The sequence below is a fragment of the Podarcis liolepis genome, assembly GCF_965112155.1.
Source record: "Podarcis liolepis genome assembly, chromosome: 11".
Classification (NCBI taxonomy): Eukaryota; Metazoa; Chordata; class Lepidosauria; order Squamata; family Lacertidae; genus Podarcis; species Podarcis liolepis.
In genome coordinates this window covers 3,023,839-3,047,955 of record NC_139565.1, presented here as the reverse complement: position 1 = coordinate 3,047,955, position 24,117 = coordinate 3,023,839, and the positions used below count along the sequence as shown (strand labels likewise).

Sequence of the window (24,117 nt, the reverse complement as noted above, 5' to 3'; positions counted from 1 at the left end):
AGTAAGTACAGGACTGCTGCCATTCTGAATAAATGAACATCAATACATCCAATAAGATGCAGTACTGATACAGTGTTTCTCCATAAGTTGTTTAAAATAACAAAATAATGTGCCGTAGCCACAGGAAACATTTTTTTTCACCTTGCAAAATCACCACCTTGATCACTGTGTTTCATTTTCTTTTTTGTGCAGACAGCAAACATGTTTTATATTGTAATTATGATGGCCATAGTATTGTTAAGTTTTGGAGTTTCTCGGAAAGCAATACTCTCTCCAAATGAGCAGCCTTCATGGAGCCTTGCACGAGATATTGTATTTCAGCCTTATTGGATGATGTTTGGGGAAGTATATGCAGGAGAAATTGATGGTAGGTCTGATTTCACTGAAATGCTGCATCCAACAAAATGTGAGCAATTATATAGCATATCTATCACTTAACACAGCCACTAGAAAAGGTAGCATTTTCAGAAATTTTTCAGCTGTGGGAAAAGCCAGATTCCACATCATTTTTCCAGGAGAAAGTCTTTATTATATATAATTTTTATAGTATAGATATATAATTATATATTACTTCTTTTCCTGCTTTAACAGCACAAAATGTATCACGTATGTCTTAGAATATAAAGTTGAGCGGTTGAGCTACTCAGCATAGGCATGAAATTTAATCCCACAAATGCCATAGTTTTGCAGAAGCAAAAGTGAGCATATATCAATTTGTAGATCACCTGCAGGTCTTGGTTACAGTTCAGTTCTCAAATTCTCAATTTTTTCCTGTGATATTTTGGCATTCACAACAGTTCTTTTGAAGTTTGCGCTTCATGCTACTCTGGCCTGGAGGCGGTTGGAGGATGGATGGCGGCTAACAGATTGAGGTTGAATCCTGACAAGACAGAAGTACTGTTTTGGGGGGACAGGGGGCGGGCTGGTGTGGAGGACTCCCTGGTCCTGAATGGGGTAACTGTGCCCCTGAAGGACCAGGTGCGAAGCCTGGGAGTCATTTTGGACTCACAGCTGTCCATGGAGGCACAGGTCAATTCTGTGTCCAGGGCAGCTGTCTCCCAGCTCCATCTGGTACGCAGGATGAGACCCCTCCTGCCCGTGGACTGTCTCGCCAGAGTGGTGCATGCTCTGGTTATCTCTCGCTTGGACTACTGCAATGCGCTCTATACAGGGCTACCTTTGAAGGTGACCCAGAAACTACAACTAATCCAGAATGCAGCAGCTAGACTGGTGACTGGGAGTGGCTGTCAGGTGTCATCCTCTTCTTCCAATTCCTGGGTCACAAAAGCATGCCATGGCCCAATACCCTTGGTTGGGGGAAAAGAAGAAGCCTTCTTGGCCTATGAATGAGAAATCTATCATTAATTAGCTGACCATTCCCATGCTAGAGTTGCATACAGAAGCTTTCCTTTATAATTTACAGCTTGTGAAGCAGACCCCAACTGTCCTCCTGGTTCCTTCCTCACGCCATTCCTTCAAGCTGTCTATCTCTTTGTACAGTACATCATCATGGTCAATCTGCTGATTGCTTTCTTCAAGTAAGTGCCTGTCATATTTCCCGTTGGGTTTATTGGTGCTGTTTCTACATTAAGTGGGCCCAGCCTGCCCTAGGGCTCCACCAAAAGGAGTAAGAGAGGAGAAGCAGCATTCTGGACTTCCATGATAAATGAGCGGAGTGGTTTACTTTCTGCTCATCTTTAGTAGATTACACAACTTTTAAGCTTCATTTTCAGCTGCCTGTGGACAAAGGGAAACTTTTATACAAGTTAACAACCACCACTAAATTTGTTAGTGCTAAGATTGCCAACATTATCTGCAGACACTATGGTGCCCCTTAAGGCAGTGGTTTTCAACCAGTATGCCATGGCACCCTGGGGTGCATTGAATGTTGGCCAGGCTGCCGCAGGCATCACTGGCCTCTCTCCCTCTTTCCTCGAATGCCCTCTCACATCTCTGCCTCCCAAAGGTTTCCACAGCTGTTCGTTGCAGCAGCCCTGCTGCTGCCACTACCGCCTCCCAAGGTAAGGTGCTGGCCTCAGGTTCACCTTTCGCCAATCTCCATTGGGCCACTAAGGTGGGGGGCATCCTCTGCCCAGATCCCTGTGGGGCAGTGTGAAGAGGCACCTCTCTTTGGGGCAGAGGGCAGCTCAGAGACCAGGGGCAGCAGCTGCCCAGAGGACACTCAAGGACATGGGAGAGGATAGAAGGCTGAGGGAACATGCCACAAAGGAGGGTGTTCGAAAAAGAGTGAGAGGCTGCCAGCTCTGCAGGCAAAGGGGGGGGGGAACATAACTGGGCTCCTGAGTCCCACAGGGGAGTCACAGAAAGCATATAGTTGGTCAAGGAAGCCTTGGACTCAAAAAGGTTGAAATCCTCTGTCTTAAAGACTTATCCTCATGTCTGCAATGCTTCCATGGCCCCTCCCTTGTTGTCTTCCTGTGTAAAAAACTATGAAGCTGTACACCGTGGAACAATATTTTTGTGGTGCTGGCAAACTCAGGATCTGTTATTTAACTTGCATGGTCTACCACTGTAATCTTTAATTTGATAGGTTGGGGGGGCTGTGTAAAATCATACAAATTCATGAAGACCCATTTTAATTCTTCTGGACCCCACTTTCATCCAGAGCCACGGACACACACACACACACACACACACACACACACACACCTTTTTTATCTGGTGGTGGTGGAGAAGAAATCTAGGGGAGGGTGGTGGAAGAGGTAACCAGAGTGGACCCACAGCACCCTCTCAAACTTCCAAATGTGCTGAATGATTTTGTAAGACCCGTGAGCTAAAGTGAAGAATGAAAAGACATATATTTGGTATGTTGGCATTTCCCTGTATGTCAGACACATTTTTTTTAATCCTCTCAGTTGTATGAGCTTCTGTTGCAGCTGAGCAATTCAAAGGAACAAGTCATAAGTAACTGCTTTGATGTTGTCTGTTTGAATATGTTTATTTTAAAAATTACCGTATTTGTCTGTATTCCCCCCCCCTAAAAATAATGTCAAAAATTAGGGGGCATCTTATACATGGATACATCTCCCCCCATTTTCTTAAATCTGAGTCCCCCAAAATAGGGGTCGTCTTATACATGGGGGCATCTTATAGATGGAAAAATACGATATTTTTGTCGGTAAAAAGCTTAATAAACCAAATCAGTATTGCCATTATTAGTAAGCGTTATGTGTCTAGATCCCACAGCAAGTTTTGTCAGTCTCACTCTTTGGGCAACTCTGGTCTCTATATTTTGCTTGATTAATATAATTACCTTTTGTTCATCATCTTAATTTATATATTGTACTACATATTTTAACATTGTTTTTAAAAAAGTCCTATGGATCTCTCTCTTTCCCACACCCCTTTTCCTCTGCATCCACAGTAATGTTTATTTTGATATGAAGTCCATATCGAACAAACTCTGGAAATACAACCGGTATCGGTACATCATGATGTATCATGAAAAGCCATGGCTACCACCGCCTTTTATCATACTGAGCCATATTGGCATCCTCATAAATTGCCTTTGCCATCGCCGGCTGCCAAGTGAGCTGGAGCAAGAAGAGGGGCATGTTGAACTGAGTAAGCAGAGCCTGTTCTTTCTGGTGCTCCTTATCTTCAGTAAATCCATAGACCTTAACTTTCCATGGGACCTTAACTTTGTTTCTGTTCGTCATAAACATAAGGACTGTTCCATGTTCTTAGAGCAGTTAAACAATATTTGCACCTCGGAGCTGTTTCCATTTCAGTGGCAGGTGCATTGCTCCTTAATATGTTTTCTGGAACCATATAACTCCTAAGACATGAGAAGACACAGGAAAACAGCACCACCCAGTGGAATCTGACTGCCAAAACTTAGCTGTAGTGACTTGATCATTCCTCAACAAATCATGGTACAGTTCCAAAGTAGATTGAAAGCCATGTTTGGGAAGCATGCACTCTATTACAAATGCACACCTGAATTCAACGTTTATTTGTCAGTCTCACTTATGCAGTTGCCACTGGTATTTTCAGCATAGGAACAGTTTGGAAATTGTGAGGAAGGTGCTTTCTAGATGCATTGTAGTTATTCATGGTATAGTTCACAAAACCAAAAAGCAAGAAATGGAAATGAAATTGAAATGTGAAATTCTCATTTTGGGTTGGGGCTGAAGGAACAAACAAAACAGGAATTAGTGCTGTAGAACAAAAATAATACAAGTAGATTCTATGGGCAAGGATCCAACTAGGTGCACCAAATAGGATATTTTAAATTTTTCTTCTTTGCACAGTCCGTGCCCTGTCTCAAATTGTATTCTGAAGTTTCCTTAGTTTCGAAAGTGGTTTGCTGGAGCCCCGGGCAGATATTCAAGGAATGTGTCCTTTGAGGAGGAAAGAACTGGGAATTGTACCTGCTGCCCCTGCTGCCAATGTCCATATGTTTATGTGAAGCTGTGAATAGAGTCTCAATGTGTACAAAATTGCTTGAAAACTCTTACCTGGTCGAGTGATTAATTTTGCCCTTTCAAGTGCCACATCAAAGTTGTCCCCTCAATGGTGAATTTGTTTACCTGTGACATACTGTGGCGCCACATGTCCTGGTCTCAAACTTGGTTGCACTGCTCTTCACACCTACTGTCTAATATTCTTTGGAAATTGATGCCATTGGAAGTGCGTTAGGCAGAGTGAGGTAACTGCCTCAGGCAGTAGATTCTAGGTGGACAGCAGGGACAACATCTCTGGTGCTAAAATAAGATCCAGCTGCTCTCCAATCAGCTCCTGTACATGGGGTGGGCACCTTGCATTTCACCTTATACAGCAAAATATTTCCAGCCAGCCCTTTGCAAGCGACATGTTTACGTCACTGTGTTTAAACTTTCTTCTAATCACCATTATCCAGAGCTGTATCTGAGTGATGAGGAATTGAAAAAACTTCATGATTTTGAAGAGCAGTGTGTGGAAAAGTACCTGCATGAGAAGAATGGAAGCTTGCATTCCAGTGACAGTGAAAGGATTCGTGTGACAACTGAAAGGTAAGATAACTTTTCCCCTGACAATGTTAGTTGTACTGCAATTCATAGAAGATAGCACAAAAACAAGCTGGAGTGCAGGACCGCAGTCCTAAATACACAGGTTCATGTAATTCTTGTTGTCTATGCAGAATCAGATATGTTCAGAAAGGTATAGCTAATATCCTGAGAAAAAGTGGGATGGGGCATATGGACGTTTGTATGGAATGTCAGCCAAAATGCAGCCAAACTCTTTGAGTTCCCTTAGTATGTTAAATGCAGCAATGCTTTTCATTGTTTAAGGCCACATGGAGTGCCACCTGCTACTGATTCAAGTGTTTACATTCAAGTGTTGCTGAATGTAAAAAGCAATAATATATTAGGGAGGAAAAGATTTTCTATTTGCTAGCCTCTTTTAATTTTTCTCATGGTTTCTATACCTAAAAAACCCACTTATAGTGGATTTCAAGTCTACCAAATCTATTTCACTTCTCAAAATGTCTTTCAACAAGATCCTATTTCCAAATAGTAGCAAAACTTAAGCAGTTTTTTTAAGGTGAAGGCTTAGAAAGATTACCTGATGTTATTTAGCTAAAATAAGCTAACAGACAAGACAAGGGTTTATACAACTCCATTATGGGCCCTGTCATAATCTAAATGGATCTTGTTGAAAGACATTTTGAGAAGTGAAATAGATTTGGTAGACTTGAAATCCACTATAAGTGGGTTTTTTGGGTATAGAAACCATGAGAAAAATTAAAAGAGGCTAGCAAATAGAAAATCTTTTTCTCCCTAATATATTATTGCTTTTTACATTCAGCAACACTTGCAGATTTGAAGATTTTTCAATTATAAAAGAGCAATACTTCAGGCAACATTTTACACACTCATTTCAAACATAGCTACCAGTTTCCACTTAGAATCATAGAATTGTAGAGTTGGACTTATAGTTTCTTTATAGTTATCAGGTATCAAATTTTTATGAAAGTATACAACATAATTTGTTATTCTGTAGCACATTCTAGTTCTCGGGAGAAGGGTATATTAATTCTACAATTAAATTATTGATTGCTTTGTCACATTAGTATCATATTTATTTGAAATTTATATACTAACTTTCATTTCAAAAGAAACACCAAGGCAGTTCACAAGACAATAAGGCAACAACAAAATACAACAATAGAAACCATGCCAATGAAGCAGAAACATCAATCTCAATTACAGTAGCCAGGAAATGCTGGGAGCCAACATTAATTGTTATGAAACATCCAGATAAATAAATATTTTTTTAATAGCCAGCAGAAGCATCCCACAGTTGGTGTCTGCCTGATTTCCAACAGGAAATCTCTCCACAGGATGGGAGCCACCATGGAGAAAGCACTTCTCCACACCACTTTGAGCCAGATGCGTTCAGGTCATAGTATATGGTAGAAGGATTTGGCCAGATCCAACAGGCTCTTGGGTTCTCTCAGGGAATCTGATCCTGAGCTATTCAGGGCCTCTTTAGCCAATACTAGAACAATGGTTCCATTCACTATTTGAAAAATGAAATGTTATTAATTTAACTGATATACTGAAGAGTATATATAATGCAGTTTTTAATATATCTATTATTTCCTCTTAGAGTGGAAGAGATGTTTTCACAACTGAAGGAGGTACATGAGAAAGTATTTTATGTCAAAGACGCTTTGCTTGCCCTGGATAGCCAGCTCGGACACTTACAAGACCTCTCTGCTTTAACCGTCGATACGCTTAAAGTCATTTCAGCTGTGGACACTTTGCAAGTCGAGGAAGCCCTTCTTGCTCACAAGAAGCATCAAACCTACAGGAAGCTTCCCCACAGCTGGAGCAATTCCATGTGCTCTAAGGCTTTGGGCAGTATGGAAAGTGTGTGTGATAAGAAGTATAATTACTACAGCATGCCACCTTCTCTTCAGAAAAGCTTGGCCAGGACACATTGGCCCCCGGGGGCTCGTCGTGGCATTCTTGGTGCCCTGGACTACAAAGAGATCAAATCAATAAGCAAACATCAGGAGCAAGAAATTGAAAACGACACACTGACCTCTGGGGTATCGTCAGAGTGTAAATCAGCCCCTAGATATGGACAATTCCTCCTGGTTCCTTCCGGTCAGCAAGGAGCCTCTTTATCTGAAAATGCCACCTTAAGTTCAGCCTTCTCAAGTAGTCTGCTCAGAGAAGATGAACTGCAAGCTCAACCCCAAACCAAGCATGGCAGCATCACTGCTCAGCTGGATGTGCACAAGGCTCCAGAAAGAAATCCAGTTATCAATGAAAAATGGGAAGTGGAATTTTCATCAGACAAAGAGGATAGTGAAAACATCACTGAACCCTATTTGAACTTCCAAGAACCTAGAATTGCCCGTGAGGTCTCTATCCGTTCTCATCAACACAGTGAGGAACCTGAAGGAGGTTATGTGAACTGGGGGTTCTTGGGAGATGATGAAAAGAGTTATTTTAGCAACAAGTCAAGGCAGTTGTCATGCACACATTTTACCTACAATAAAGGCTGCCGTAATCCTCAACAAGCACAGATACATGAATCCAAATCGTTTTCCTGCGTTTCTGACAGATCAGGCTACAGTAGTGACAGCTCCCAGTCTCCTCTCCCATTCCAGCGCAGCATGTCAGTCTGGATCAATCCACGCAGGAAAAACTGGCCTTTCGGCAAGGGAAGTGGATTCTGGTCCCGCAAAGCAGAGAAAGTGGGAAAGACCTTCAGAATAAAAGGTAATGGCCACACATTGTTATTGCTGTTTGATGGATTTTACTGCTGTTCTTGTGCATTAATCTTCTGGTGGTTTCCTGTTTTGCTTTGCTTTGCTTTGCTTTGTTTTCTTTTTAATAAGGATTTTTAAAAGCATACCATGAACACTATTATGAAAGACAATATATAAATGTTTTGAGTAAACAAATAAATGTTACATTGCTTTAAGCCACTTTCCACAAAGAAGTTCCAAGCTCTTCCCAGCTGTTTAGGGGTCATTGTTGAGTGATAGCTGTGGGCTGGTGGTTGTCCTCTGCTTCAGTATTGGACTACCCTAGATCTGCTGCCTTTTCCATCCACTTCTCAGAAATAAAGGATATATGCTTACTATCAAACAGCGTCAAATGGAGCTGTTGACTAATTAATGATTTTAAAGATCAATCAAGTAATCAGTAGATTATATTTACCTACATTAGCACATTATAAAAACCTCCATTTAGGAGGCTTTTTAAAAAGTATAGAAACATGAGCATTCATAATTTAATAAAGAACACTTATCACATTATTAGAAGAAAAATCAGCTTTCACGTACTCTCTTGCCATGACAGACCATAGCCAGTGCACACTCAATAAAGAGTGTGCTGTTAATTTTTAGCCTCATATTTTACATTTCCTTTCACTAATTAGAACTGGGCCTCATAAAGTAATCAAAAATTTAATTGATATACCTGATCAAAAATTTAAACCTTACAAAACAAAACTCCAAACCTGTATCCTGAATGTGATCCAAGGAATTGATAAGTTTGTTTTATTAACTTACTTTGGATTCAATGAATCTGGATTCTCTGTCATGAACTTGTTTGGTCTGGGCAAATAACTACACTAGATTCACAGTTCTCTATTTGTGAATGAGAAAAAAGAGCAAAAGTAGACGAGAAGGCATTCATGGAATTTCTAATTGTGTGTTACAGCAACCTGCATCTTAGAATTGTGGTGACTGGAACAAAGTAATGATTGTAATTAGTGCTGTGCATTAAGGCCTCATCCAGAGCTGTAGACTTGTAATCTGGTGAACCGGGTTTGTGTCTCCGCTCCTTCACATGCAGCTGCTGGGTGACCTTGGGCCAGTCACACTTCTCTGAAGTCTCTCAGCCCCACTCACCTCACAGAGCGTTTGTTGTGGGGGAGGAAGGGAAAGGAGATTGTGAGCTGCTTTGAGACTCCTTAGGGTAGTGATAAAGTGGGATATCAAATCCAAACTTTTCTTCTTCTGCTTTAAAACTCAGTGTCTGAGCACTTTTTAATTTTTTTGCCCAGACGCTTTCCTTGCGAAAACCCTCTCTTTACCACTGAATTGGAGCAAACATCAATCTGCAGAAAACCCTAATTGTTGTTTGTTCCAATTTTGCATTAAGAGCAGGTTTTCCTGGGGACTGTAGCGGGGGGGGGGGGAGCACTCAGACCCTGAGCTTTAAAACATGAGCTTGAACGCTTGGGGCAAAAGCTAAGTGTGGATGAGCCCTAAGACTGCAGATGAGTCTATAAACATTAATCATTTTATATATTTATACTGAGATTTCTTTTCTACACTTCTAGTCCACCAGGGTGGCTTGCAACAGTTTAAAATGACAATGTCATAAAATGCAATAAAAATGCATTAAAATGCAACATTAAAAATAAAATACAATCTGCAGGCATTACCGTATTTTTCACTCCATAAGGTGCACCTACTTTTTTTTTGGGGGGGGGGAATTCAAGAAAAAGAAAATGCGGCTCTTGGGGGCTTTTGCGGGAGGTGGGGGAAGTGAGAGCGCCTCACTCTGTCCCTTCCCCCACCTCCCGCAAAAGCCAGGGATAGCCATGGGAAGCTTCCCCAGGGCAGCGGGATGAAGGCTCCCCGCTGCCTGCAGAGGCTTTGCGGGCTACCCCAGAGCTGCTTGAGCCAAAGAGCAGGTTGGGGAGCAGCGGAAAGGCCAGCTTTCCCCCACTGCCAGCCCCACAAGCTTGGGGAGCAGCCTTTCTGCTGCTCCCTGACCTGCTCTTTGTGGAAAGCCACCGCCAGCCCCAAAGAGCAGGTCGGGGAGCTCCCCAAGCTTGTCGGGGCTGGCAAGGGAAGCCCAGGTCCCCCCCCCAGCCCCAGGGACCACACATTTGCTCCATAAGACGCACAGACATTTCCCTTAGATTTTAAGAGGAAAAAAGTGTGTCTTATGGGGCGAAAAATACGGTACTTACCTGAGAGTAATGTCAATTGAACAGTGTAGGACTTCTCTCTGAGTAAATAACCATAGGCTCACATTTTGCAAGCACAACATAAATGATAAATATTGACCGCAATGTGATGGCTGCAAACATGTAGTCTAAGGGGAAGGGGAGGCAGTGTAACAGAGGAAAGTGTCCAGAATTCTTTGCATTAGTTTCAGTTTCCACCAATGCACTATCAAAGCAAACAATATATTACGCTGCACAGTTTTAAAATTTAAGTTTGTTTAAATGTGACATGCACACCCTTATATACAGTAGTAAAATGGTTAGATATGAAAACTGTTAATACTGTAACATTCCAATCCTTTGTGTGACTGCTCAGAAAGTCTCAATGAATTAGTTCAATTAGACTTAATAGCAGGTAGGTGTGAAACTTTATTGAGTTTTCTTTGAAATATGAATTGAGTTGCCTCCTCCCCACCCCCGCCTTTTTACTCTCAGAGCTATCCAAATCTGCAGAGTCACATCAGCCAGTATTGGCAAAGGCAAAACTTGGAAACAAAGAAAGGAAATCGTTGAGGAAGAAACAGAAAACTCTTCAGGTGCCGGTAGGTGAAGGTGGAATTAGAATTGTATGTCCTTTTTCTGTTTTTTAACAAGCTGAATAAATATAGAATTACACAGTTATGAAAGCTTTCAAGGTGATTATTAAAACTGTTACTGGCCTGGCTGATTAATCATTGCATATTTGGAAACTGCTTGGCTCATGCTCACATTATTGGGGGGGGGGGGAGCAAGTAGCTCAGAATGAAATCCAGCTGTCCAATACCCACCCCCCTTTTTACTCTGAGTAAAAACATCTTGGCTATGACTTCTGACAAGTGTTAGTGAATAGCTGTACGTACTTCCTCTTTGTTACTGCTAATGCTTTATTCATGTAACATTTGCAAACAATGATCTGCCCTCCCCATTATGTATAAGGGACTTTCCTGCTAGAGTAGTTCGAAAGGATTATGCTACTGGCAACTTAAGCTCAACTACCTGTCATCTTTGGCTGATTACTGTTTTTCCTTTTCTTTTGGCAGATGATTACAGTTGATGGTTGTCCCCAGAGCACCCAAGTTAGTTCAGAGCCACTTGAAAGCAGACCTGTGGGGGACAAATGGGAACACAGAACAAATGAGATAACTTCACCTCACTTTAATCAGCTAAGTATGTAATCCAAAGCAAATAATGATAGGTAGAATTTGAAACGTTTGGTGGCAGCTAGGACCCATAAATACCACCCACAATAGCCTTCTTAATAGAACAAATTGTGGGGATAGGCTATTAAATTTCTCGTGAAGTATCTCTCCTGCTGTATCATCTGGGTCTGGATTGACTTCCAGAAATTTCACACTTTTCTGTTAGTTTATTGGTTGTTTGTCTCAAGCCAAGAGCCCTTCAGTTTAGCTTATACCAGCAAGCTGCAAGGTTGAAAAACCATTGAGACAGGTGAGAGGAGCCAAATAAAGGTAAAGGTAAAGGGACCCCTGACCATCAGGTCCCAGTACGGACGACTCTGGGGTTGCGGCGCTCATCTCACTTTATTGGCTGAGGGAGCTGACATACAGCTTCCAGGTCATGTGGCCAGCATGACTAAGCCGCTTCTGGCGAACCAGAGCAGTGCATGGAAACGCCGTTTACCTTCTATCTACTTGCACTTTGACGTGCTTTCCAACTGCCAGGTGGGCAGGAGCAGGGACCAAGCAACGGGAGCTCACCCCGTCATGGGGATTCAAACAGCTGACCTTCTGATCGGCAAGTCCTAGGCTCTGTGGTTTAACCCACAGCACCACCCGTGTCACCAAATCCACCTGACCCTTCCCCAAACCTCCCTCTCACACTTAGACTAATCAGTGACAGATTACAGGTCAGCTTCCAAGAAAATAGGAAACCTGGGAACACTATAGTACATACTTCTCTTTTGCAAAGTTAATGATATCCCTCAATACATACTGGTAGAAAATGTGTTTTGTTTTGATTGCCTATGTATTATACTCCATTTGTGGCACAGTAATTACCTTAATGAATAGGAAGTTGTTTTATTTCTACTCCCTGAGCATCAACACTACATTTGAAATACTGACCTGGGTGAGGTGACAGGGTATGATTCCAATTCTATTGCTTCAGAGGGCACGATAGCATCAAGAGCTTGCATACAACTTGATTTTGCAGATCTGCTGGAAACTTTCCATAGATTCTGAACAGGAAAGTCGTGATGGACAATGACCTTCCCACCTTGCATTGGAGTGTCTCCAGAATAAGCTTCCTCCCAAAATGGAAAATGCCAATGTGATGAGAGCCACTGTGGTGTAGTGGTTAAGAGCGGTAGTCTCGTAATCTGGTGAACCGGGTTCGCGTCTCCGCTCCTCCACCTGCAGCTGCTGGGTGACCTTGGGCTAGTCACACTTCTCTGAAGTCTCTCAGCCCCACTCACCTCACAGAGTGTTTGTTGTGGGGAAGGAAGGGAAAGGAGAATGTTAGCCACTTTGAGACTCCTTCAGTTAGTGATAAAGCGGGATATCAAATCCAAACTCTTCTACTCTTCTTCTCACCTCATTGCCAAGCTGATCTGAATGTGGTCCATGGGCTGCTCAAATTCCCTCTCCTTGTTTCCTATTCCCTTCAATGTCACAGCAGGTGCCTGTGCTGTGGTGACAGCATACCATTGGGAGAAGACATGGGAAGGGACTTCTCCTTCTCCTCCTCTTGCCCACTGTCTGCTGCGGTGATGGGGGCAAATATTGGGGGCAGCAAGTAAGCCCCACTTTTATTTGTGGGGGCGGCAGCAGCGAAGGGACCTTGGCCCCTAAGAGTTGGCATTTATGGGTGAGAAGCAATGCACCAGGTTGCAAAGGCTCAAGCAGCCCATAAGAAATGCAGTGTTTCCATATTGCAGTAGCCTGCACATTTCTCAGAGGCACAGAACATCCTGTTCAGACTGGGCTATTCATGCATACATGCTTGCATCTGTCTGTCTTTTTAAAAAAGCTCACATGTGCTCTTGCTGTGTTTGCTTACTTGGCTAGGTTTGGACCGTATCAGTTGTCTGCGCCAGAGAATGAAAAACCAAGAAACGGCAAGACACACGGTACAGATTTGTGACTACCTGAGGCAATCACAAGAGGTAAGGCTTGAAGACATAAAATATTGCTATTCAGCTCTTTACCTTCTATAAATCTATGCCCAACCCACGGATTCTTGTGCTATATCTTGGTCTGAATTCACGGCTGAGCACTAGGAAGAAACTTTTCTTGAGAAATTTCATTTTATGCAGCAGGCACAGTAGACTCTGGGTAAGAAATAAGTAATTAACCACTTAACCTTCAGAAAAGATTAATAAAAAAGCCATTAAACTATTGAATCATGAAATGGGAGTCTATATGAAGAAGATACTTTTTTTGAAACCAAGGTTTTATATGGTAATTCTCTAGGCCATTAAGAAAATAGAGTGAGTGGGGTCGGCTCTATTGAAGAACGATACTAAGCAAACTTCTTAGCTGTTTCGTGATATAATTATTCCTTGCAATTTGGGGATTAAACTCATCCTGCTATTTGTATTTTGGATTATGCATTTACCTTTAGATTTTTTTCTTTCCATTTGAACTAATTTATGCAAACTAAAGTAGTGAAAACCAGAATGTCAAGGGCAATTCAAGTCAATGATGTTTTTGCCATTGACTTAAGTAGACTAGCTTGCTGATCAAAACAGACTTAGGAATAGAATTGGTAGGGCATTTTAACTGCTTCTCTTGATACCACAAAAGTCTTTATAAACATACTGCACCAAAGTAGAGTAATCTCCCAGCTTAGGTCAAACATTGCCATCTTGGTGGTTCCTTGCCTTGCAGGTCTTTTCCACCTGGCCTGGGAGATCAGGGCCCTGACTGATGGCAATGGCAGAAGCTGAGGCTAAGCAGAATATTTGGCTGGGGCATGGGCATAGCCAGGAGAGGTCAGTGGGTCAGCTGCCTGCCTCTAAATCAAGTGAACAAATATAAATACTTCATTAATTGACCAACTGTGTCACAGGTAGCTTGATTCTGCCATACCTGCTCCCCAAACATAATTCCTGGCTAATCCATGGGCTGCGGTATTCCTACTGTTGTTGATGTTATTTTTTTGTATCTTTATTTTTAGATCTTATGATCTATGTGGAAATAGTTCAATTTGGTTGTGTACTTTTTGATGTGTTTTATTTATTTTTTATGACTACCTGTTTTACATTTGTAATTATGTAAATATTTTTATGTAGTAAGCCGACTTGAGCATAATATTAACAGGGGAAAGGTGGCATACAGATAAAATGATGATGATGATTTCTGGATAAACATGGCTACAGGCTTGAGGACAAGATGCCCAAGCAGCCATGAAATCAGGACATGTTTTAATTGAGAAAATCTGTTTGCCATTTCCCTTCCCTTTCAGGATTTAAATAACAGCATGACTTGGACTAGGAAAAATAGGAAGAATAATTTGAGCCGGAGCCATTCGTAAGTAGTCCTGTTTGTATCACCAGGTACATCTGTCTTCCTTGGTTCACTTTGGATACGCAACATTGCTAATATCACTGCACAACAAATTTTGACAAAAGTAACACCTCTGAGATAAAAGTAGCCGTTTCTTGTAGATGAGTTGAGGAGCTGAACCCGAATATGACAATGAAAATGCAAAATTGGCTACTGTTTCTTAGAGATCTGCAATAGTTTATTACATAATCAAGGAATATGTACATACAACAAGGACCAGTGAGAGCCAGGTTCTTTGTCTGATGCCACTCTGCCTGTTCCTCAGGATCATCTCTGGTAAACGTCCAACAGTAGTGAGCCAACATGGAAACAGACCACTTTCCCTGGTATTGTTTCTCCATTGTTGCAATTTCCTGATGAAAATGTTCACCATGTTCATGACTTACCATACCTGTAGTTGCCAGGGAATAAATCCAAGTGGGAATGGAAAAAGTGGATCTTTAAGGACATATAGCAGCCAAGTTTATAATACAGAGACAACATGTTCGCAACCAGTTTGTTGCAGTTTTCTGTCCTGACATTCCAGAGGAAGTTAGTTAACACCAGACAAAACACATCCCAGGCTTTTTTCCTGTCACCCTGAAGCAGGTTGTAAAACATACTGTATTTGAAGAAGAGGAGGAGTTTGGATTTGATATCCCGCTTTATCACTCCCGTAAGGAGTCTCAAAGCGGCTCACAATCTCCACTACACTACACAGATCTGAGGACCCACAAAAAAAGCCCTCTTTAATTTTCACTTCACTGAGCTGAGGAAATTTTGCAGCCAGGTACTTGAAAGGTGATCCAGTCCAGTCCAGTCCAAGTTTCATGTGTAGAGGTGTTAGTAGGATTTTGTGTGTTTCTGCCAGTGCTGGTTATTTCACATTCTTCTTTCCAACCTTCAGATATTTTCTCTGAGGCCAGTCTTTGCTCAGCTGTCCCATCAACATAGACACTACCTTCATGTCACCACAGAGAAGGCAGTCATTCTGGCTGTATTGAGGACAGTCTAACGGCTGTTTTAGGTTGCCATAGGCTTCCTGGCCTGTGTGCCTGGGGCCGCCAATCTAGTGTCAGTACTTCCCAAGATGAACAATTCTAACAGCCCCATATTGTCCTGCACATCTTTTTAACGTGGGCATAATTTTATGTTCCCTTCCAATGTCTGTAACATTATTTGTTTCTACATGTACTGCACATAAGTTTTTTGTTATCATTATGTGTAAAGAAGAAAAACTGTTTTCCCTCCTGCATTTATTATATACTTAATATATCCATCCTGGTCACTGTCTCTCCGAGCTCTTGCCGTCGGGACGGAGATACAGGACGATGAAGACAATAACGAGCCGTCTTAAGAACAGCTTCTTCTCCAGAGCGATCTCGGCCCTGAATGGGAAGCCCGGACTTTGAAAGTCATCTAATCTCCCTTGCTGTATTATATCGTATTGTTTAATTAGTGTTTTTATGGAGGCAGTCAAGTAATTTCGTTGTCCCCAAAGGGGGCAATGACAATAAAGATGATATTATTATTATTATTATTATTATTATTATTATTATTATTATTATTATTGATATATATTTTTTCAAGCACATAAAACTAACTTCAGTATTTTCTTTTGAACAGGTTGAGTAGTTCAGATGGAACTCTTGGTAAGCATTTTTCTTATTTGTAAATTGCATAGTTATAAAATGTATATTTAGAATAGACCTTGGTCTTTTCAAAAGTCTATTAATATCAGCTCACCATTTTTAGACCTTCCTATAGTTGTGGTACATAATTCAGAGGTTGACTTGGAGACTTCTGCAATGAAAATACACTTCCATTTATGACTTTTTAAAAAGTTAATGCTTCAGATAAACTGTCTTCAGAGGAGTCCTAGAAAAGATGAGGCCATGCTTTGCTAGACATCTGATGGTGAATGTCTGTGAAACCTGAAAGGTCACATATGTATCAGCCTAACAGATTGGAGACCTGTGCTCAAACTAACAAAATGAATTTCAATAGGGACAAATGTAAGGTTATGCATTTAGGCAGGAAGAACCAGATGCACAAATATAAGATGAGGGACACCTGGCTTGCCAGTAGTACGTGTGAAAAGGATCTAGGGGTTTTAGTAGACCACAAGCTTAACACAAGCCAACAGTAGAACCCAGACCAACGTAAAAGCTTACAAATATATGCACAAAGCATAGCATATAGTTGCTTGTGTGCCACCATATATGAAGTCAGTTTAGACATCACTCCAAAGTATAGTTAGCACAAGCCATGGTTTGCACACCATGTGTCTGATTCTGGTTTGTCAGAGAAGCTAACCATGTATTGTCAGTTCAAACTGCATCACACCTAACCATAGTTAGGCATTCCAAACCATGCTCTGCCACTGATGATGTTTGAATTGAGCCTCTGTTTCAAGTAAGATTATGGTACACGGGTGGCACTGTGGGTTAAACCACAGAGCCTAGGACTTGCTGAACAGAAGGTTGGCGGTTCGAATCCCCGCGATGGGGTGAGCTCCCGTTGCTTGGTCCCAGCTCCTGCCAACCTAGCAGTTCGAAAGCACGTCAAAGTGCAAGTAGATAAATAGGTACCGCTCCAGCGGGAAGGTAAACGGCGTTTCCGTGTGCTGCTCTGGTTCGCCAGAAGCAGCTTAGTCATGCTATATGCCAGCTCCCTCGGCCAATAAAGCGAGATGAGCGCCACAACCCCAGAGTCAGTCATGACTGGACCTAATGGCCAGGGGTCCCCTTACCTTTACCTGTTCAAGTAAGATCAGAGTTTGCTTTGTACATTATAGAATCTAGGCCATTTTATAAATGTCTCTTTATATTAGTTTTGCTTCTTTATTATTTGTTTTAAATTTTACAACATCTTAGATGTTATGAATTAATGAAGCAGTATTACTATAACATTATTGTCATCGTGTAGTTAATGGAATGCATAATGACTGAGGATGGAATTGAGGAGATCAGACCTTTGGGATCCCATGAAGCACAGTGGACAGTAAAGGGGTTTTTATCGTCCCTAAAGTGCCATTTCCAGCTCTTCAGCTTTGGAGAAGCTGAGTGTCCTTGAGTTGACTATTGCCTGTCATTCTGTGTTCTCCAGCATAATTACGTGTTGTTTTATTTACACAGGCTACATTTTGTACTTTATAACACAGTTAAAATAATTCCCTTCCATTAAATGCTAAGTCAGTCATATTATTTTCATTTATCTCTGCTTGCTTTGGTTAAAACAAAAACCTGTTGTTGTTGTTGTTCTTAGAAATCTCATCCTCCTTAAAGACTCAAGATCTGCACCATCATTACTCAGGTAAGTATTAATTATCTAAGTGATAGCTGAACTATTGTAGTAGTTGATAAGCATATTAATTCTTTTCCCCTGCCATTTTTTGATAGTCTCACTTGGAAGTAATTTGTTATCAAAAGCAAGATATTAATGTGATTTGTAACACAGAAGTGAGTGGGAAGATTATTTATCACTGTAACACTAGCTTCTATATAGCAAGTACTGTAGTTGCTGGTGAACCAAGTTTAGAGTTTTAAAAAAACTACTGGCAGGGAAGAAATGGCAGTTTCACAGCCAAAGACAACACAGGGAAATGATAGAGGAACATACAGAAGCAACAGCTTGTTAATCTCTATTAATTTGTACTTGTCATAAAAATGCAATGTTTTCTGCATATTCTTGTTCCTACCATAAGTGGATTATCTTCAGGTTTTGTTTGTTTTCAAACTGGGAATTTCTAAAGTAAAATTGCTCACATGGAAGGAATCTGAGGAGCATCCAGACCAACTACTGATCATTTACCCATATGCTGCATTAACTTGGTAAAAAGTAATGCACGTCATCCACTTCCTCATGTGTTATAAGCAGTGATCAAGGATGAGCACCTGCCTTGTATGTCTGTAAACAGAGAGAGGTTATTTTTTTATTGTAATTTTAGCAAATAGGTTAGGCTGATTGTGTCAGAGTCTCAGTTGCAGCCTCTCAGTTTTATGTACACTGCTTAGAGTTCATATTTTATTAAGTGATTTATATTTTCTTCTAAATAAACAAGAAGTAAAAGGAAAAGTCTCCAAATCTTAGGAAGCCTGCCTTGTCGCTAGTGGGCCACAACTGATGTATCAGATCAAATGTAACAAAAAAGCCTTCATAGCTTCTGATTTCCACCTTAAACTGATCAATTGCCAATTCAACCATTTGAACACTGCTCAGCCAGAGCTCTGTTTTACATTCTCCATCTGTTCATGTACCAGTCAGTAGAATGCCACAAAACTGTTTTTTTTCCTGTGAGGATAGTAAGAAATGTGCAGAACACGCCAGTAGATGTCCCTATAGTCCACACTTACTTTAGAATCTGAAAATCTTTGCACATTTCAATTGAGAAGAGCACAGTTAAATGAAATTCCAAAGTTGTGTCAGATTTTCAGTCAATAACGGCCAGTTTCCCCTCCTATCTAGCTATTACATCATAAGTCCAATGAATGTATCAACAAAAATCAAACACACCTGCGATGGGTGAGTTGTGGCTAAGAACGCCATGGCAGCCTGGTATGAAACAAAAGAGAGAATTTCTTTTGGGAAAATTGGTTGGGAAGATTTCCACTGCAAAATTGAGTTGGAGAACTATGTTTCCCCAAATATAATATTATCCTTATTTAGACCTATTTATTATTATTTATTTCTGAATCTTAACCCTCATTTGTTTTCTACCACTGGAATATTTCTTCAAACGCAGACTCTGTATGCCGTCTCCATCCTGAAGAATGGCTACTAGTTAGGTTGACTAGTTAGGACTCTGAATAATTTTAAGATTCTGGGTTGGAAACACAGCCTCGCCCACTTCAATTCCAGCCTGTACCACAGATGGCTTGATTGACTTTAGGCAAGCTTTTTAAACATTCTCTACAGAAAAGAACCTAACACATATTGCCCTGTGTTGCGCAATCGTTAATTTTCCTTGCTCTCCCAGAAGGGAAGGGATAGTATCTTCCTATGTTAGGTAAAACATTTCCATCATTTCTCACCTGAGGCTCTTCTTTGGGTGCCTCCCCCTCAAGAGGTCCGGAGGTTGGCAGGTTGGCAACAGGCCTTTTCTGTGGTGGCTCCCCATTGTGGAATGCCTGTCTTTAGGTACCAGGCAAACATGTTTCCCTTCAAACAGGTGTTGGGCTGATTTAACATTCTATGACCTTTTAAATGTGACTTTGGGAAGGAGGTTATTGGTTTGTTTTGCTTTATTATGTATTTTGTGATTCCATTTTGTATTTTTAGTTGTGAACCACCTGTGAACTCCAGATGAAGTATAAAAAATTAAAAAATAATATAATAATCTCAACCATACCTAAAATAGAAGACTCCAGCATCACACAATACCCCAAATGTTGTTGATTATTTAATTAATTTACATTAATTAAATAATTAATTTACATTAATTTACATGCCACTTAATGCTGAAATAGGCTTCTAAGCATATCAACCAGGGATGATAAAATCTTACTGGCTGTGGGGCTGAGATTCCCTCCCCCCCCATTGATGTTCTGCTTAGAATAGGGGAACAAATAGGAGGGGGAGAGAGTTGAGGGCAAACTGTTCACTTTACTTTGGAGGCAGCTGTGGGACTGTTTCCTTACAACTTAAAAAAAATGCTACTTGAGGCAATTGGAGCAAATGTCATTCTAGGCTAGGGCTTTCTAGAGCAGTGTCTCTTTATTGAAAAAAGTAATTCCTTTCTTTTTAAACCACTACAGTAACCAACCCTAAACAGCCCCTTGCTGAAAATGAAGCAGTTTTGCCCTCCTCTCCGAAAGTCATCAGACTTCCACTTCCACTTTGCAGCCTGCAGTGTGGCCATAAATTCCTTTTTGGGGGGTGGCGGCTGTTCAAGGTAAACTCAGTTCTAGGATATTCCCAAACCACTCCATCTCTGGTGAGCTGCTGTTAAGGCACTCTTATTTCCAGGAAAGATGCCTGCAGCCAAATCACACACAGATGCATGTGACTTTCTTCTTCTTCTTCTTCTTCTTCTTCTTCTTCTTCTTCTTCTTCTTCTTCTTCTTCTTCTTCTTCTTCTTCTTCTATAGAACCTATAGGAGGGTAGCAGGAACAGGCTATTTCTCTTAGTACTCCCCCCCCCCCCAAATCTTCTGACTGCTTTTGTCCCTGCAAGGATAATGATAAAAACATGTCACTTATCTTTTCACCTTTAAGGAGAAAACCAACTGGGGTGTGAGTGATTTTGAGCTGGTGAAATGGCTGAAAGCAAAGGAGATTTATCACCCACTGCCTGTCAAAATTCTGCTCAAGATTACAGCCTCTAATGTCTGTCTTTCTTAATAAAGAGAGAAGAAAAGTTATTCTTGTGACTACATACAACATGTTGCATAGCCTTTTACGTACTTGTCAGTACAACTCGTGTTCTTTCTTCACAGCCTACACAGTTCTTAACATAAATTATGACAGCAGCTGCATACAGACATGCTACTTAATTCATGCTAAGCACCATCTTCACCTGGTCTCAAATGGAAGACATAATAGTTTAGGCAACACCACCAAACAAACCAGGAACTAAGCACATGAACCTAATAAATAATTCCTGCGTTGTCCCTAAACTTGACTGCTTGAGCTTGAGCCAAGGATTGCAGTGGTAGGGAAGATGGATGGGTTGCTATGTTGAGTAAAAACGAATGCATTATTATTATTATTATTATTAGTAGTAGTAGTATTAATATTAATATTATTGGCTACCCCAGCTGTACTGCATATTTTTCATATAATGTTGCAGTGCAGAATAGGGTGATGTGTGCTGTGAAGATGGGCAGTGGAAACCCAGTACTTGGAAAGATAATAAATAATGCGGATTTGATGCTTGGGAGCCAAGGGCCTCGTCCACATTCATATGTTGAGAAGTATCATCAAATGTTTCTGGGCAGAAAATAGGAGTAAATGATGCACTGCTCAAGTATGACCTACCTGCCCTATTTCTTTGCAGCTGTCGAAAGGAACAATTTAATGAGATTGGCTCATACAATACCTTTCACACCAGTGCAGCTCTTTGGTGAGTACCAGCTTCTCTATGAATGCACAAAGAGGGGAGTAAGCCCCACTGAAATTGGTGAGACTTACTTCTGAGTAGACAAGCATTGGAGTGCACCATTACTGGATGAAATCATACGGCATCAATATATATTACATCTTACCTCTTCATTGTGGTACCAAGAAACAACTGCTTTGTATATAAATAGCTTTAAGAAAACAAATTCAACATAGAGTATGCTGTTCTACTTGTATAAGTCAATGTGACTGTGTCCTTTCCAGATAATATTTCCAATTTATTTTGTCTTAGCTGGAGAAGAAGTGACCGTCTATAGACTGGAAGAGAGTTCTCCACTGAATCTTGATAAAAGCATGTCCACGTGGTCACAGCATGGGATGGCGGCCATGATTCAAGTGTTGTCTCGGGAGGAAATGGGTGGAGGCCTAAGGAGAGCCATGAAGGTCATTTGCACCTGGTCTGAGAATGAAGTGCTGAAGTTGGGTCAAGTCTTCATTGTGAAATCTTTCCTTCCCGAAGTAGTTCAGTCATGGCAAAAGATCTTCCATGATGGCACCGTGCTCAATCTCTGCCTCAGAGTGCGTATGACTTGGCTAGAAATCTATACTGACTCCATGGGATCGTTGAACCCCTGTGAAGAATTATTTAACAGAAGTCTTTCCTGAAGTTGAATGCCTGACTACCTGGGAGGACCCTGGTGGCATAAACGGGAAATTTTGCCATTTCTGTCCCCTTCTGTTGTACCAGAAAATGTGTTGAAATTATATCCAAACATTGCACATAGAATATATTGGACACATTAGGCCGGGACAAACCAAAAATGACAATGTAACTATAAAAGTCAATGAAACCCAATTTGCAAGCTGCCTGCACTGCATAGAAGGCACCCCAAGGATGTTTTAATATCTGCTGTAGGAACTGAGGAGGTCAGACAATAGGGTGCTCTGTATCTTTGATTTATGCTAGAAAACAAACCATGGTCAGGCATTCTTAGCATTTAACAGCTAAGACTGTATCTTATGTCTTAAAACTGTTTATAACTGATGTTTGTTTTCTCCATCTAAGCCACAGATAGTGGTCAGGAGTATGATCTCTCAGCTGGAAGCCCCCAGTGCAGCTCTTTCTTCAGCCATAAAAAGACTTACTGGGTGGCCTGCAAGCTGCAGGATCTTGCCCCAAAGCGTAAATCGGAAATAATGGGGATGATGATAATACTGGCTGTCTTATTTCAAGAGCTGTTGTAAGAACTGGTGCAATAAGGTAGCTGCAGTGACTTTTGTACTAGTTTTGTTGTTGTTGAGAAACACTAAATACTATGGATTGTTGTTATTCCTAGGAAATACAGCAGCAAAGAGCTGCTCAGAAGTTGATATACACCTTCAATCAAGTGAAGCCACATACCATTCCCTACACCCCCAGGTAGGGAAGCTGTTTTCAGGCTTAACACGGAAGAGGTGAAACCTGTCTAGGTTCTGTCTGAGATGCCTTGCTTAAGCAGATAATCAGTCAATGACGAAAGTCAGTATTACCAGGCAGGCAAAATCCTGGTTCAAAACTAAGACAAGTATTAGACAAACAAACCAATATTTATTTTATGAATTATTTATCAAGGTAACATACAGTTTTGCCGCACTATTCCACCATAAAATAGCACTTAAGGTGGCTAACAAAATAGCAGCAGCAGCATTAAAATAGAATATGGACTTTTGTCAAAGTTGTTTATGTTGCCATAACAGATATTTTCACAATTTTCTGATGGGTTGGGTAATAAACAAAGCAGAATTTGCCGCTGAGATGTGCTTCTTTAACCCTCCACTGACAGAGGTAGGGTCAAATGCACTCCAACAGCACGGGAAATTCCACAATTTTGGGGGGATAATTTTCTACAATTCCATGTTCCAGGTTGTCCTCAAGTGTGATGAGGTGTATGTTTGTTTCAGATGCTTCACTCCTTAACCGAGTAATCAATCAGTGCTTTTCCTCTTAAATTGTGTGGTCAATTCTACTCCTTTTGGATTGAATGAGGAACACAAAGAAATAGAGGCATTGACCTAAGCTCATTGGGGTGAAAGGAACCCTGCAAAACTCTGTTTAAAGTTATTAGAACTCAGCAACTCTACGGATAGACCAGAACCCATTCTGTCTATTTTGTGTGAGAAAGGAGCATAGAAAGGGAAAAAATACCCCAGTATTTCTCATAATCAGTGGTGGGGTTTTTTGGCACACACAAAAAAAGTTCCTTGGGTTCCAGCACATAATGACTACTGGCACTCCAAATCAGGAAGTTCTGCCATGAAAAAGATCTGGTGATAACAGGTCTCACACCTTGTGAGTACCCCACAAAATCTATTTACAAACTTGAATTTTATATTTTAAAAGTCCAATTAGAAGCTTCCTTGTGATCCTGCAAAACATTTTTTTCACCCTATCATTTTGCATGAAATGTACTGTTCCAGCTTTTGGGATCATTGACATACCCCAGTTGTATCTGTACTTTTAACTTGGCTGGTGGTCAGACAACTCTCAATCAATGACCTTTAGATGATAATTTGTTCATGAAAAGGTCTTTGTAAAATGTGTTGTAGA

General features: G+C 41.0%; 1 protein-coding gene across 5 annotated transcripts in view; it reads left to right on the top strand.

Moving 5' to 3' along the window:
• Nucleotides 1-24,117, top strand: part of TRPM6 (transient receptor potential cation channel subfamily M member 6) — an 87,776-nt gene that overhangs the window by 47,814 nt on the left and 15,845 nt on the right. For all 5 annotated transcript variants that reach the window (XM_083464733.1, XM_083464732.1, XM_083464730.1 and 2 more), the window contains 14 exons: nt 193-367; nt 1,424-1,538; nt 3,386-3,585; nt 4,883-5,015; nt 6,616-7,739; nt 10,423-10,529; nt 11,007-11,133; nt 12,993-13,090; nt 14,392-14,456; nt 16,098-16,123; nt 17,739-17,786; nt 21,469-21,534; nt 21,823-22,109; nt 22,868-22,950. In XM_083464733.1, coding sequence (XP_083320859.1) covers nt 193-367; nt 1,424-1,538; nt 3,386-3,585; nt 4,883-5,015; nt 6,616-7,739; nt 10,423-10,529; nt 11,007-11,133; nt 12,993-13,090; nt 14,392-14,456; nt 16,098-16,123; nt 17,739-17,786; nt 21,469-21,534; nt 21,823-22,109; nt 22,868-22,950 — 2,654 coding nt within the window. The remainder of the gene's footprint in view (nt 1-192; nt 368-1,423; nt 1,539-3,385; nt 3,586-4,882; nt 5,016-6,615; nt 7,740-10,422; nt 10,530-11,006; nt 11,134-12,992; nt 13,091-14,391; nt 14,457-16,097; nt 16,124-17,738; nt 17,787-21,468; nt 21,535-21,822; nt 22,110-22,867; nt 22,951-24,117) is intronic.